Source organism: Cordyceps militaris (genome assembly GCF_000225605.1).
Source record: "Cordyceps militaris CM01 unplaced genomic scaffold CCM_S00002, whole genome shotgun sequence".
NCBI lineage: Eukaryota > Fungi > Ascomycota > Sordariomycetes > Hypocreales > Cordycipitaceae > Cordyceps > Cordyceps militaris.
In genome coordinates this window covers 3,468,120-3,480,406 of record NW_006271970.1, presented here as the reverse complement: position 1 = coordinate 3,480,406, position 12,287 = coordinate 3,468,120, and the positions used below count along the sequence as shown (strand labels likewise).

General features: G+C 56.1%; 4 protein-coding genes across 4 annotated transcripts; 3 read left to right on the top strand and 1 right to left on the bottom strand.

Moving 5' to 3' along the window:
* Nucleotides 1-106: 106 nt before the first annotated feature.
* CCM_03024 (small nuclear ribonucleoprotein) lies at nt 107-4,028 on the top strand (the record flags this gene model as incomplete). Its single annotated transcript, XM_006668176.1, has 3 exons — nt 107-277; nt 367-3,291; nt 3,336-4,028. The coding sequence occupies 3 exons, from the start codon at nt 107-109 to the stop codon at nt 4,026-4,028; spliced, it is 3,789 nt and encodes a 1,262-aa protein (XP_006668239.1).
* A 1,071-nt stretch (nt 4,029-5,099) lies between these two features.
* Nucleotides 5,100-6,060, top strand: CCM_03023 (extracellular lipase, putative; the record flags this gene model as incomplete). The annotated part of the gene is made up of 2 exons (XM_006668175.1): nt 5,100-5,744; nt 6,028-6,060. The coding sequence occupies 2 exons, from the start codon at nt 5,100-5,102 to the stop codon at nt 6,058-6,060; spliced, it is 678 nt and encodes a 225-aa protein (XP_006668238.1).
* Nucleotides 6,061-9,014: 2,954 nt separating this feature from the next.
* CCM_03022 (integral membrane protein, putative) lies at nt 9,015-10,554 on the top strand (the record flags this gene model as incomplete). The annotated part of the gene is made up of 2 exons (XM_006668174.1): nt 9,015-9,349; nt 9,420-10,554. The coding sequence occupies 2 exons, from the start codon at nt 9,015-9,017 to the stop codon at nt 10,552-10,554; spliced, it is 1,470 nt and encodes a 489-aa protein (XP_006668237.1).
* A 531-nt stretch (nt 10,555-11,085) lies between these two features.
* On the bottom strand, nt 11,086-12,161 carry CCM_03021 (DNA-directed RNA polymerases II 24 kDa polypeptide; the record flags this gene model as incomplete). The annotated part of the gene is made up of 3 exons (XM_006668173.1): nt 11,086-11,307; nt 11,343-11,982; nt 12,019-12,161. The coding sequence occupies 3 exons, from the start codon at nt 12,159-12,161 to the stop codon at nt 11,086-11,088; spliced, it is 1,005 nt and encodes a 334-aa protein (XP_006668236.1).
* Between the last annotated feature and the right edge of the window lie 126 nt (nt 12,162-12,287).

The window sequence follows — 12,287 nt, the reverse complement described above, 5'->3', positions numbered from 1 at the left end:
CTTGCTACAGCTACCAAAAACCACACCCAAGAGACATCAAGCACCAACGCCCCTCTTTGCTGACGCTGGGCTTTGGTTTTGATAGCGGTTGTATCAAGCGGCTACCATGAATGCCGCTGACGAGGACCTGGACAATAAGCTCCAGAAGATCTCTACTGATCTCCTCGCTGACCTTGGCAAGGCCCTCATCACACATCTCCGCAAGCCTGATGGCAGCGGCGGCACGAGAGTGAGGTCCTCTGTCCGCGCCCGAGAAGCATTTTCGGCGACATGCGACGTGAGCTTGATCATCCCTAGTCGGCCGCCTTTGCGGGGTGATGCCGAGATGCCTCGTAGCCCTGGCCCTGCTGACTGTTTTCTCACCAGGTCATCGACAACTTCCAAGAGCTCCCTCAGCTGCTCGACCCTTATTTACCCAAATGGATCCCGCTTCTGGCCCAATCGTACCTGGAGGACCTGACGAACCCGCGCCGCGCCGTCGCCCAGCGCGACAATAGCGCCAAGTCTAAAGCCCTGGTCCCAGTCTCGTTTGCCATTGCCAGGATACTCTACACCTTCTGCAAGGTCCGCGGCGAAAAGGTAATTGTGCGCTTCTTGAACGCCGAGGCCAAGTACCTCGAACTGTTGCTGTCCTCCATCGAAGAGGCAGAACTGCAAGTGGCGGCGGCAGCCGCGGGCTCGGCTGTCCTTGATCCCAGCGATGTGCAGTTCACGCCCGCGGCGGGGTGGGCGTGGGAGCAGAGGTACATTGTACTCTTGTGGCTGTCGCATCTGCTCTTTGCGCCCTTTGACCTGGCTACCATTTCCTCAGTCGAGTTGGAAGAGGATGCTGTGCCGCAGATTGACGGGCTGCAGCTGCGCGAAAAGCTGCCCGGCATCACGCTACGCATTCTGCCGCTGGCCATCAAGTATCTCGCCACGGCTAGCAAGGAGCGCGATGCAGCCAAGGCGCTGCTCGTGAGAATGGCCATGCGCAAGGACATGCAGGCCCTGGGCGTCCTGGACAGCCTCATTGCTTGGGCCCTCGCCTCGCTCCGGCCGCAAAAGGGCGTGGAGCCGCAGCAGACTTACTTTTACCTCGGCGTGCTCTCTTTTCTGGCTGGCATTCTGCGATTGTCCTCTGAGACATCTGACATGGACGCTCATCTTTCCTCCATCTTCAATGCAGTCCACGCCCTTACTTTCAACGACACCAATGTATCCAAGGCTGTCAATGCACTGGCGCTGGCGCGGAAAATGATCATCAAGGTTGTCCGCTCAGTGGTGGTGACGTCCCTGCGAAGAAGTAGTCAGGATATGCAGAGCATGGAAAGGACGGAAACGGCGATTGGATACCTGCTGGAAAGCCTGTCTGACAATGACACACCGGTGCGCATGTCCGCAAGCAAGTCTCTGAGCGTTCTCACTCTCAAGCTTGACCCCGACATGGCTTCCCAGGTTGTCGAGGCCGTGCTTGAGTCGCTGAACCGCAACGTGCTATGGAACAAGGAAGAAATTCAGAAGGGTGGACGACCTGTGCGTGATTTATCGGCCGTCAATCACCTGGAGTGGCACGGCCTCGTCCTCACGCTCTCCCACCTTCTTTACCGGCGGTCACCGCCCGCGAACCAGCTGTCTGATATCATACATGCCCTGCTTCTTGGACTCTCCTTTGAGCAGCGATCTTTGGCTGGCACCAGCGTTGGCGCCAACGTCCGCGATGCGGCGTGCTTTGGCGTCTGGGCGATTGCTCGTCGCTACACCACTGCCGAACTACTCGCCGTCCCAACCCAATCTGTCTTCGCCGCCAAGGCACACCCTCCAGACAACTCCATCATCCAGGTTCTCGCCACGGAGCTGGTTACCGTGGCCTGTCTGGACCCCTTTGGAAACATCCGCCGCGGCTCGTCGGCCGCTCTGCAGGAGCTCACTGGCCGCCACCCAGACACGATCGAGCAAGGCATTTCGGTTGTGCAGAGCGTAGACTACCATGCTGTTGCCAGACGCTCGAGGGCTATACAAACAGTAGCATCGAATGCCACGCATCTTGCAAGCCAATATGGCGAATCTCTCCTGCATGGCATCCTAGGCTGGCGTGGCGTTGGCGACATGGATGCCCCGTCCCGGCGAGATTCTGGTGTCGCCTTCGGTGCTTTGACTACTATAATGCGAGAGCACTCAACACTAGATACCAACCGGTTCGAAATTTCCCTCAACATGATATTGGACAGACTTCAGGGCTTGGCAACAAGAAAAGTTGAAGAGCGTCATGGTCTACTACTGTGTCTCTCCTCTGTTTTGGATCAGTTCCCAGGATTTCAAAGCTCTACTGTAGCAGGTATCGAATTGGCTACCTTTACCGTCACTGCAATCTGCCATGTTTTACACGATTGCCATTATACTACTTATAGACGGCCGGAGCTCGTCGCAGAGGCAGCAAGTCGGGTCGCTGTGTCTACCACACCTCTCCTACAGGTTTTAATAGGCTACAACGGAATGGGTAATGTCCTCGAGCCCGGGGCAGAGTTTTTGTCTCCCAGGCGGACCGACCAATGCATCGTCGGGTTTCTCACCGAGGTTCGCAGCCATGTACCGCGAACTACCCCGCTGGTCCAGTTTGCTGAGACGCTTGCAAAATCCATTACCGCGTGGCTCGACTTTCCTGAACCCGAGACCATCGAGGCGGCCTCCACGGCGGCCCTGCTCCTCCTGGTGATCTCGACAGATGAGGACCGTACCAGGCTCCTGCTGGAATGGGCCAAGCTCGTGCAGTACCGCCCTGCAAGCCGTGCGGCCATAATTGGCCAGGGCTACTTCCACGTGCTGGCGATGGCCCAACCGCTGGCTGAGGCGACCTCACAGCACGCCGAGTGGGACGACGTCGTGAGCGAGGCATTTGTCGCACGCTGGATCGCCGACCGACAGGTGGAAACGCGAGTGTCCCTCCTACAGAGCTTGACGCGCACGCGCGTGCTGCGCAGCAAGCCGCTCGCCTTCCTGGCACTCCTCGTTGACGGCCTGAACGACTACACGACAAATGCGCGCGGAGATGTCGGCTCGCAGGTGCGTGTGCAGGCACTCAAAGCTGTCCAGGTGCTCTGGGCAGACATTGCGGACGCGACCGGGGAGGAAGATTGGGTGGTGCAGTCTGTGCAAAAGCTATTCTACAGCATCCTACGCCTGTCGGTGGAAAAGCTGGACAAGGTCCGGCCAGAAGCGCAATTCGCGCTGTCTTTGATGATACAAAAGAGGTACTGCCATTTGTTGTTTGCAACAACCGCACCGATTAGTTCGCTGACTCCCAGTACTACAGTGAGACAAACAATTTAGATCAACTGTCAACCTCCTCTGAACAGTACTTTACCACGATCCTCGAACTCCTCCCACGCGGTCATTTGCTCAAGTCCGTCGCCGCGACCGCCATGTCGGATCCGGTATCGTGGACGTCGCAGCTCATGGCCGGCTTCGTCACGTCGGCCGACACGGGGCAGGAGGAGCTCGTCATCACCAGCCGCGCGGCCCTCGTATCCTTTTGCCAAGCCAGTCCCGACCATCTGGTGCAGGTCTGCGGCGCACTCGCGCACAACCTCGCGGCCTACCGCAGCGAGGACCGCGTGGTGGTGCCGACACTCGAGGTGATGGCGTACCTCTTCCACACGGGGCTTTGCCGGGCCGACACACTTGACCTGCGTGGCCTCTGCCTGCAGACGCAAAAGGCCGGCTACAGGACGGGCAATCTGCGCAAGATTATGGCGTGTATCCGGGTGTATGGCTGCGTGGCAGGGGCGGAGGGGCAGGGGCAGGGGCAGGGGCAGGGGGAGGGGGAGGTGAATGGGGATGAGGGCCCGCGCGAGGCGAGGAAGAGGCTAGGCGCGCTCATGTTCCATCCGTGGCCGAGGGTGCGCATGGCTGTGGTTGATGAGCTCTGGGGGCTCTTGGGCGGCGGCGGCGGCGAGAACGGCGGTGCGGATGTCTTGCTAGGCGTAGATTGGGGCAATGCGGACAGAAACAGCATCATGTATATGGTGGGGAAACTTCAATTAGTATAGTAGAAGAGGCAACGATGGAATCAAGTGTGGGCACGAGCACCTTTCCGTCTGAGACCAGGAGCAATCCGATTTATGTGGTGATAAGGAATTACGGGACAGCGGTCGCTGGGCCTCCTAAAGGCATCTTATTCTTCTCGTGGCAATTCGTACCATATCCCATGATATGCAGGCAATATTGCAACTTAGCATCTCGGTTATATTGATGATTTAGTTGTCTGCGAACCCTGGTTGTACCCCGCATTATTTAACCGCAAGGCATGATCGTCACACCCCGCAATCTTAGATGCGGAACATTTTGAACCGATCTCGCCCAAGTTGATAGCCATTCAGCAACGTGCTTCTTTGCAAAAAGCAGCCGCGGTACCGTATCTGCTAAGCCGTAGGTAGCATCTGCCGGGGCTGTTGGGGCTTTGCTACACCGAGGTTGAGCATCTTGCAGTCCCCCCCCCGCCTCTTGCAGCGATCGAGAACCACAACACACTCACAAGAGCCGCTCTCATCTATGCAATGGCGGACTCCTCAAGCTTGTTACTAGTCCATAGAGGTACTGGGGGGTTTTCCGGATTTAGTTTTAAATAGCAAGCGTTGCCCTGGTTTCGGCGAATGTGCCGCGGGCTCAAACTCCAGTACATTTGCTCTGCACCAACCCCCGAGTTTCTGTCGAGCAGCTCATTCTCTATTCCACCGTTTTACTCTCCATCTCGGGGTTCTCAGGAGTGAGGAAAACAATGAAGCTACATTTTGTTCTTGCTGTTGGCAGCGGCATTGTTGTCTCCTGCTCTTCCGCGCCTCTCGAGCGGCAGCCATGTTCGTAACTGCATTCTTCCTGTTTCCCCCGTGGTGTCGTACCTCTAACGTGTGCTTGCATGTTAGTAACTCTAGAGCTGTACAATAACCTGAAACACTACGCGCAGTACCTTCCCGCTTCGTACTGCGATTCTGGTGCACCGTCGGGAACGCTGTTGTCATGCATGGAGAATCAATGTCCAACACTTGAGCGGAACAATGTATCCGTTGTTGCGCCATTCAAGTAAGTCGGGCAACGCGCATCTTATGCATGAGGGAGCTTGCATGCAACACGTACGAACTCTTCGAACCGGTGCTTACCGTATTCACTCTAGGGGTGGCCTGGCCGGTCTGGTCGGATTCGTGGCCGTCGACCACGTCCGTCGCGAAATCGTCGTTGTATTCCGCGGGTCGGCATCCATCCCCAACATCATTGCCGACGCCGTTCTCCTCATGACGGCCTGTCCCTTTGGGGGCCCCGACTGCCGCATGCACGCCGGCTTCGCCAAGGCATGGAGCGAGGTCAAGCCGACGGTCCGGCGGCTGGCGCAGGAGGCCGCGGCGCAGAACCCCGGGTACGGGCTCGTCTTTACCGGGCACTCGCTGGGCGGCGTGGCGGCGCAGCTCGCGGCGCTGGACCTGCGACGCGAGGGCGGTCCTTTCGCGGGGGCGGCGCAGTACAACTACGGCAGCCCACGCATCGGCAACGACGCCTTTGTGCGGTACCAGGAGGCGCAGGAGCCGTCGCGCGACTACCGCGTCACGCACTACCAGGACCTGGCCACAACGTACGTGCCGTTGGCGGCTGGGTTTCGGCACCCGTTCCCCGAGTACTGGCTGCGCGACGGGCCTGCTACGCGGACGGACTATGCGATTGGGGATATACAGGTCTGCACGGGGACGGAGCAGAAGCAGTGCAGCGAGACGCGGGTGAATTTGTCGCTCAATTCGCACATGCACTACTTTCAACAATTGTGGCCTTGTTATCGAATCACGGCCAGATGAGCGCAAGGGGGGGGCCACTGCCAGGCAATGGGGTCAGATGGTCTTGTAGCAAGTACGGATATACTAATGACAAATACGAGAAATGTCAAAAAAAATTGAATCTGAAGTCGTCGTCGAGAAATGAAAAATTATGTTGGTGTTGCATACACGAAGAGCGAAGCGCTGCACCAGTTTGATGGGCAGTTGCTAATTATAGCTTGTTTTGCAGTTATCGCGTGGTCTGAGACTAGTTGTTCGTTAGGTGATGGGTACATGATTGTGCAGTGTCTCACCTCGAGAGGCATTTTGTCGTCGAGTGGGATATTTTTAGCCTGCTAGGTGAATCAGAAGGCGCTCCAATTCGCCGGTGGCTGTAGTCTCACACAGACACGGACAATGACAAGAGGCCCAGCACAAAGAAGAGAATAACTAGAGAATGCCGGGTTGCCAGAAAAGAAGCGGTAAGAGGTTGAGAGAAGCGCAAGCGTGTTAACAGATGTCGAGGGGACAGAGCGCTCATCAGATCAGCAGGACGGTTTGCATGACATGCAGAAGGCCAGCTTTTGGCAAGGATGTGCAGTCGGAGAGGACTGAGGGTTCAATCGTTGCAGGATGTGGCTTGATTGACTGCTCCTGGGACAACTCGTTCATAGATATGTACAGGGGAGTATGTACCTGTCAACTGTTGCTGCCACCGTTCTATTGCCTGGTGACAAGGGGCCAGCGACAAGGGGCCAGGCCGGAGAAGCGGTCGCGGGTCTCTGGGGAAGCAACGAACTTGGAGTCTCGGGTGGACGCGATAAAAAATCGCGAGGGTGGATGGTAATAACTAGTTACAGGTGGCCGTAACTAGGTACACATACCACTTTGAACAGGTTGTTATCAGTTGGTGGCGCATCATCTAATTCGTACAATTGCCTTGTTCTGACGGTGCGCCGCCGCCTTGGCTGGGCTGAATAGGTGCACGCCCCAGCACGCGAGTCCACTGACGGACGGTGAAGTTGGCTGAAGCTGACTCGTAAGCAACCATGGGCGGCGGGGCGGGTGTGTCTTGTAGTTATTGCGATGTGCGTATAGAGAGAGGCTTCGGTGTCTCGACAAAGTTGGTAGGAAAGCGACATCAGGCCAGACTGCATTCTACTCCGTATTCTACCCTTGATCTGGCTGGATATGGACTGTGTGTTGGATATCCAGGCACCTAATAAGTACCTATGTTAATAATGTGGTGGCAGTGGCAGACTTTTCAACTTGGGCCCTACCTACCTATTGATCGAGCATTGTTTCACAGCAAACAATACTGTCCCAGGGCGCTGGTTGAGCGAGTACGGATCCTCCGTAATCGATATCGCAGACATCAATGAACTAACGTATAATCACAAGTCCATTCATAAAGTTCTCGACACATTGCGCCCGCTGTCAAGCTCGAGGCTGGCCAGGTTGCAGGTTGCCAGCTGGGAACTTCGGACTATTCGCTGATTCGTTGATCGACTAGGAGGTACCTAGCGCAAAAGGTCCCCACCCTTTTTCGGTGCACACTAGCAGCCTGGAAACGTGGTAATGTGGGAAATTTGTCTTGGGCTGATACATTTGCTCGCAAGGTGTTGGGGGGTTTTTTTTAAACTTTTGGTTAGTTAGATTTGAGAGACAACTACGGTCGGTGTCGCCTAGGTTCTGACTTCCGAAATTCCGAGCGTCTGTAGTCGGTGGTGGTAGACGAGACGCGGCGATGAAATATCGCTACAGGCTACGGGCTAATGATACAGGCTACAGGGCATAATACTGCTGCCTGGGCCGCTGTAGCCCCGTTCGAGCCAGACCCAACTTCCAAGCAATCATTCAAGCAAACTGTCGCCAATCATGACTGGGCCATTCTCCACCAAGTCGCGCTGGGCGGGTACATGGAATCTTGCCTATCAAACGCTGTAGTTGAAGGTACCTACCTCCACTAATAAGGGCACCTCGCTATCTAAACTATCAGCCAACCCGCCACCCAGTTGGCTCGTCGCCGTTTGAAATGATTGCTATCAAAAGAATTCACCACTCCTCCTTTGCGCCCCCTGCTGATAACGGTTCCAACACCTGCTACAGTAACACAATTAATACAATTAATAGTTACAATTTATTGAAGAATTCAATGGCGTCCGCCACAGCTCCAACACTCCCCGCCTCCTCTCTCTCTCGCCTTCCAATCATCACCACCAACGTCCTGCATACCCACCTGGGTAATACCGGTAATACCTACCTACAGGTAGTCATCTGTAGACGGCCGCCAATTACTCCGTACCTTACCTGTACCTACACGGCTTGCATCATCCTCAAGTACCACCACGCACGCCCCATTTCTACATCTGCAACCTGCAGCCTGGTGCCCTGTGAAAAAAAAACCCCAACCGTGTCGCAGCTTTCCATTTCATTTATTAGTTTATTAGCGTCCCTCTCTTTTTTCTCCTCCCGAGTTTCCCCCCACACACTCCTCCTCAAGCCCAGCTCTCGCCTCGTTCGTACTGATATCCACTCAAACTCGACAACGACTCCGCCTCCGCAAAAGCGCTCCCTTTGTTTTCCACACCTTGCAAACCTGTCGACAAACGCTCCGTTTCTCTTTATCTCTACCCTCGCAACCTCGACTCCCCCCCCTCTCCTCCTCTTCTGCTCTCCTCCTGCATCCTCCCGTGTGCGCTTCCGGATGTAGCACCCGTTGCTTATTGCCTCTATGCCGCTGCCCGCTGCCCGCTGCCTGCTGCCCGCCAACCCGCCAATTCGTCGTTCGCTGTGCGAGTCATCCTAGTCAACCTCTAAGCTGAGCTGCACCACCCCCCATCTTGCCACCCGCAGCCGCAACCCGACAACAAATATATCCGCTGCCGCCGTACTCCCGCTTCCGTCCTTTCTGGTCCTTTCCAAACGACCCAATCACCTCATGCATCGCCTCTTTCTGCTCGGCTCGCCACATTCTGACTTACGCCGCCATCCTCATCTCCTCACCCTCGTTCCGCCGTCTGATGCCCGCCCCAGGCCTGCTCGCTCATGACACCCCGGCCGCCACGCCACCACTACCAATCCCTCTTCGCAGTACAGCGACGACGACGATTTTCTAGCCGATTGCTCCGCGCCATCACCTAGAGCCCATTTTCCCCGACGCCCTCCTCACCTTTTCACCTCGCTCGTCGCATCCTCCACGGAGGGACGACGGGCGCGGCCGCCATTCCCGACGCCATGACGCTCTACTCGGATCCTCCCAGCTTGCTGCCTTTTCGGCATGACAAGCCCACCCTACTCGTCTGCTGGTGGATGACGTCCTTTTGCGGCGTCATGATCTTTCTACGCGTCGCCGGCCGCTTCATCCGTACCGAGCGTCTCTTCCTCGAGGACAAGATTGCCGCCCTTGCCATCATTCCTCTCACCCTGCGCATGGGATGCGTCCATTACATTCTAATGCATGGCACCAACAACGCAGACCATACTGGTGTCATTTTAACCACCGACCAGCTGCGCCAAAAGTCGATAGCCAGTGGCCTGGTTCTGCTCAGCCGATTTTTCTATGCCGCTACGTAAGCTTACAACCTGGTCCCTGTCTTAACAGCCTTTCCTCCTGCCTAGCGTGCTGACCTCGATTCGTAGTCTTTGGGTTCTGAAATGCGCCATTCTCGAGTTTCTCCGTCGCATAACGGGCATCACCTGGCAGCGATCCTACCAAACTACCATGGTCGCCCTGCGATGGACTCTTCTAGTAACCTTCATCGCCGTAGTCATCAGCGACTTGGCCGAATGCCGCCCCTTTCACCATTACTGGCAAGTCTTGCCTGACCCAGGTGGCCAATGCCGCCAGGGCTACGTCCAACTCGTCACCATGGCCACCTGCAACGTCTTGACCGATCTCCTCCTCGTCATCTTTCCCATCCCCATCATCATCCACAGCCACATGCAGGTCAAGCGCAAAATCCAGCTTGTCCTACTCTTCTCTCTGAGTCTGTCCATTGTTTGCGTTACACTATATCGAGTCCCGCACATCATATGGAGCGATGGTCGCCAGCAATATCGCTCGCTCCTCGCCTCGGTCGAAATATTGTTTGCCACCGCCTCCGCCAATGCCCTGGTCCTCGGCTCCTTTGTCCGCGATCGTGGTCTGAAGAAGCAAAAGTTTCGCCGCAGCTCGGCCGCCGACTCGTTTGACCACCGCAACGCCCCGCGACGGCCCGCCCTACACCAGCAATGGGGCAGCGACGAGGATCTCGTCAGAGACGTCGGCCTGACTGTGAACCCCGAGCTGCGAGAGACGCCCACCCGCGCCGTTGCCGCCAAGCTAGCCGATATCAAAGGAGAATGGCCCCACCAGAACGGCACGCTGAGCGGCGAGACTGCCAGCGACCAGGCCATCCTCCATGATGACCGGCTCTCGAAAGTCGACTCCCACCAAGGGGGTAAGAAGATGACCTTTTTCGACGTCGGGGGCTTACTAGACAGCTCTGCGGGAACAAGCAGCGGCAGTTATCGCCGCGACAGCCACACCTCGTCCACAATTGGGCCCGGATCATCGCATGGCGTCCCCGCCAATGCCATCCCTGCCAGCTCGGCTGGTCTGCGGCGCGGATCTTCGGCGCTCTTGCAAGATCTTGGGGTCCTTCTTGGTCCGCTAAACAACCGATCTTCGCGCTCCGGCCGCTCACAATCAAGCAACGGCACCGAGCTGCACTCTATTCCCCAGTCCGCCTTTGAATTACAGGACCGCTCCGGGAAGGAATCCGAGCCTGTATAAGTGACCCGGCTGGTCCTTTTCCACAACGTGCCAATAAGCAACGTTTTATACATATACACATGCACTTTGTCTGAGCAAGCCAACACATCCCTTGCCATTCAATCGACGACATGCCTCGCAACGAATTTCTTTCTGTTTGTGTACTATACCGGTGGGTAGGGAGGTTTGGCCATGGATGGGTAGGGTAATTGGGCGCTTATATTGGGTTTGGATACACTGATTTTCGTCGCTTGAGCGCATATATACCCGGGGGACATGACGTCCCCATTTTCTCTTATTTCTTCTGGATACGGGCGTTTATGATTCGACGTCTTTTATATACAGAGCCATATATATGCATAGTGGGGTGCGACACAGTTAGCCATGACGTTTCTACATGTCAAATACATTTGTTGGTATACTACATTTGACCAATTCTGTTCCAAGCCTGACTAAGAAACAGTCTGAAGACTGGCATTTGTATGGTTTTTTTTTAATATTTGGTAGTGCTTCTGTTCATGCTAGAAAACCTAGCCAATTTGCGCTTGGGAATTATGTCGAAAAAAAAAGTGAAAATGTATCCCCCATAAGAACGCCGACCTGTAATACCGCGAAATCCTGCCTAATCAGACTGTACATTGAGTCATCTCTGGATCCGGTCCTCTCCTCCCCCTCTGTTTTATGTTGCTTGATTTCTTTGTCTCTGTTCTCCTCTCCGCCATTGCCACTGTCGTAAACGTCGTTGTTTTCCGTCTCGTAGCCTAGACGCAGAGCCTGTAACTAGCATAGCGACCTGCAGTCTCGCTCACGCGGATAATCTTGACCACCTGCCCGCGCTTCAGACCGAGGTAGCGAGCGACGGGGTCCTTGGCGAGGATGCGGGGCAGCTGCGTCTCCTTGAGGCGGTAGCGCTTGAGAAGCGCAATCTTTTCCTCGCGGGAGAGCAGGACGTGGCGGGGCACGAGCTCGTGGTGGGTAATGTTGACGAGCAGGTCGTCCTCGAGGAAGCACTCAATCTTGGCCAGGTTCTCGACCGAGGCGAGCGACTTGCGGGCGGCGGGGGAAAGGGCGACGTGGGTGACCATGATGCCCGTTTTGTAGTGATTGGTGATGGTGTACTTTGCGAACTGGCGAATCTGGGCGACACCGAACTGCTTGTCGGCGAGAAACTCGACCCATATAGGTCCGCAGTCGGCCACCGGGTCCGGGTTGGCGTCGGTGGCGGGCGGCGTGTGCTTGCGCAGCATGGCGTCGGATGGGCGGGCAGAGAACTGGAGTTTGGCACGGCTGGGGGAAGGGGGAGAGGACAATGTTAGACAGAAGACTTGGGACGACAACGCGGGGTATGATGTGGCGGGAGACGTACTTGACGGTGCCGTCGGGGTTGCAGAATTCGCTGCGGAAACGGTCGAGGGAGATGTTAATTTCGTCTTCGGCGAGCTCGTATTCCTAAAGCAGGAGAGTTAGTCCACGTCGCGCGCGCACGCTCTCAACCTGGTGGAGTGGCTCGCGCTGCTAGAATGTAGGGCGAATCGTACTCGGTCGGCCACCATCTCGTGCACCGTCTTCCATGCTCTCCAGAGCCTCACAACTTCCTTGGAGTGGGCATCGTTGGGTAGATCATCCATCGCGGCGGGTGAAGAAAAGAAGAGAAAGGAGCACGCAAATGCCGAAAGAAGAAATCAAACGAGAGAGATTGATGGTCGGTAGATGCCGCGGCAAAGGGGCCAATGAGCTGCGGGCTGGCTTGCTTT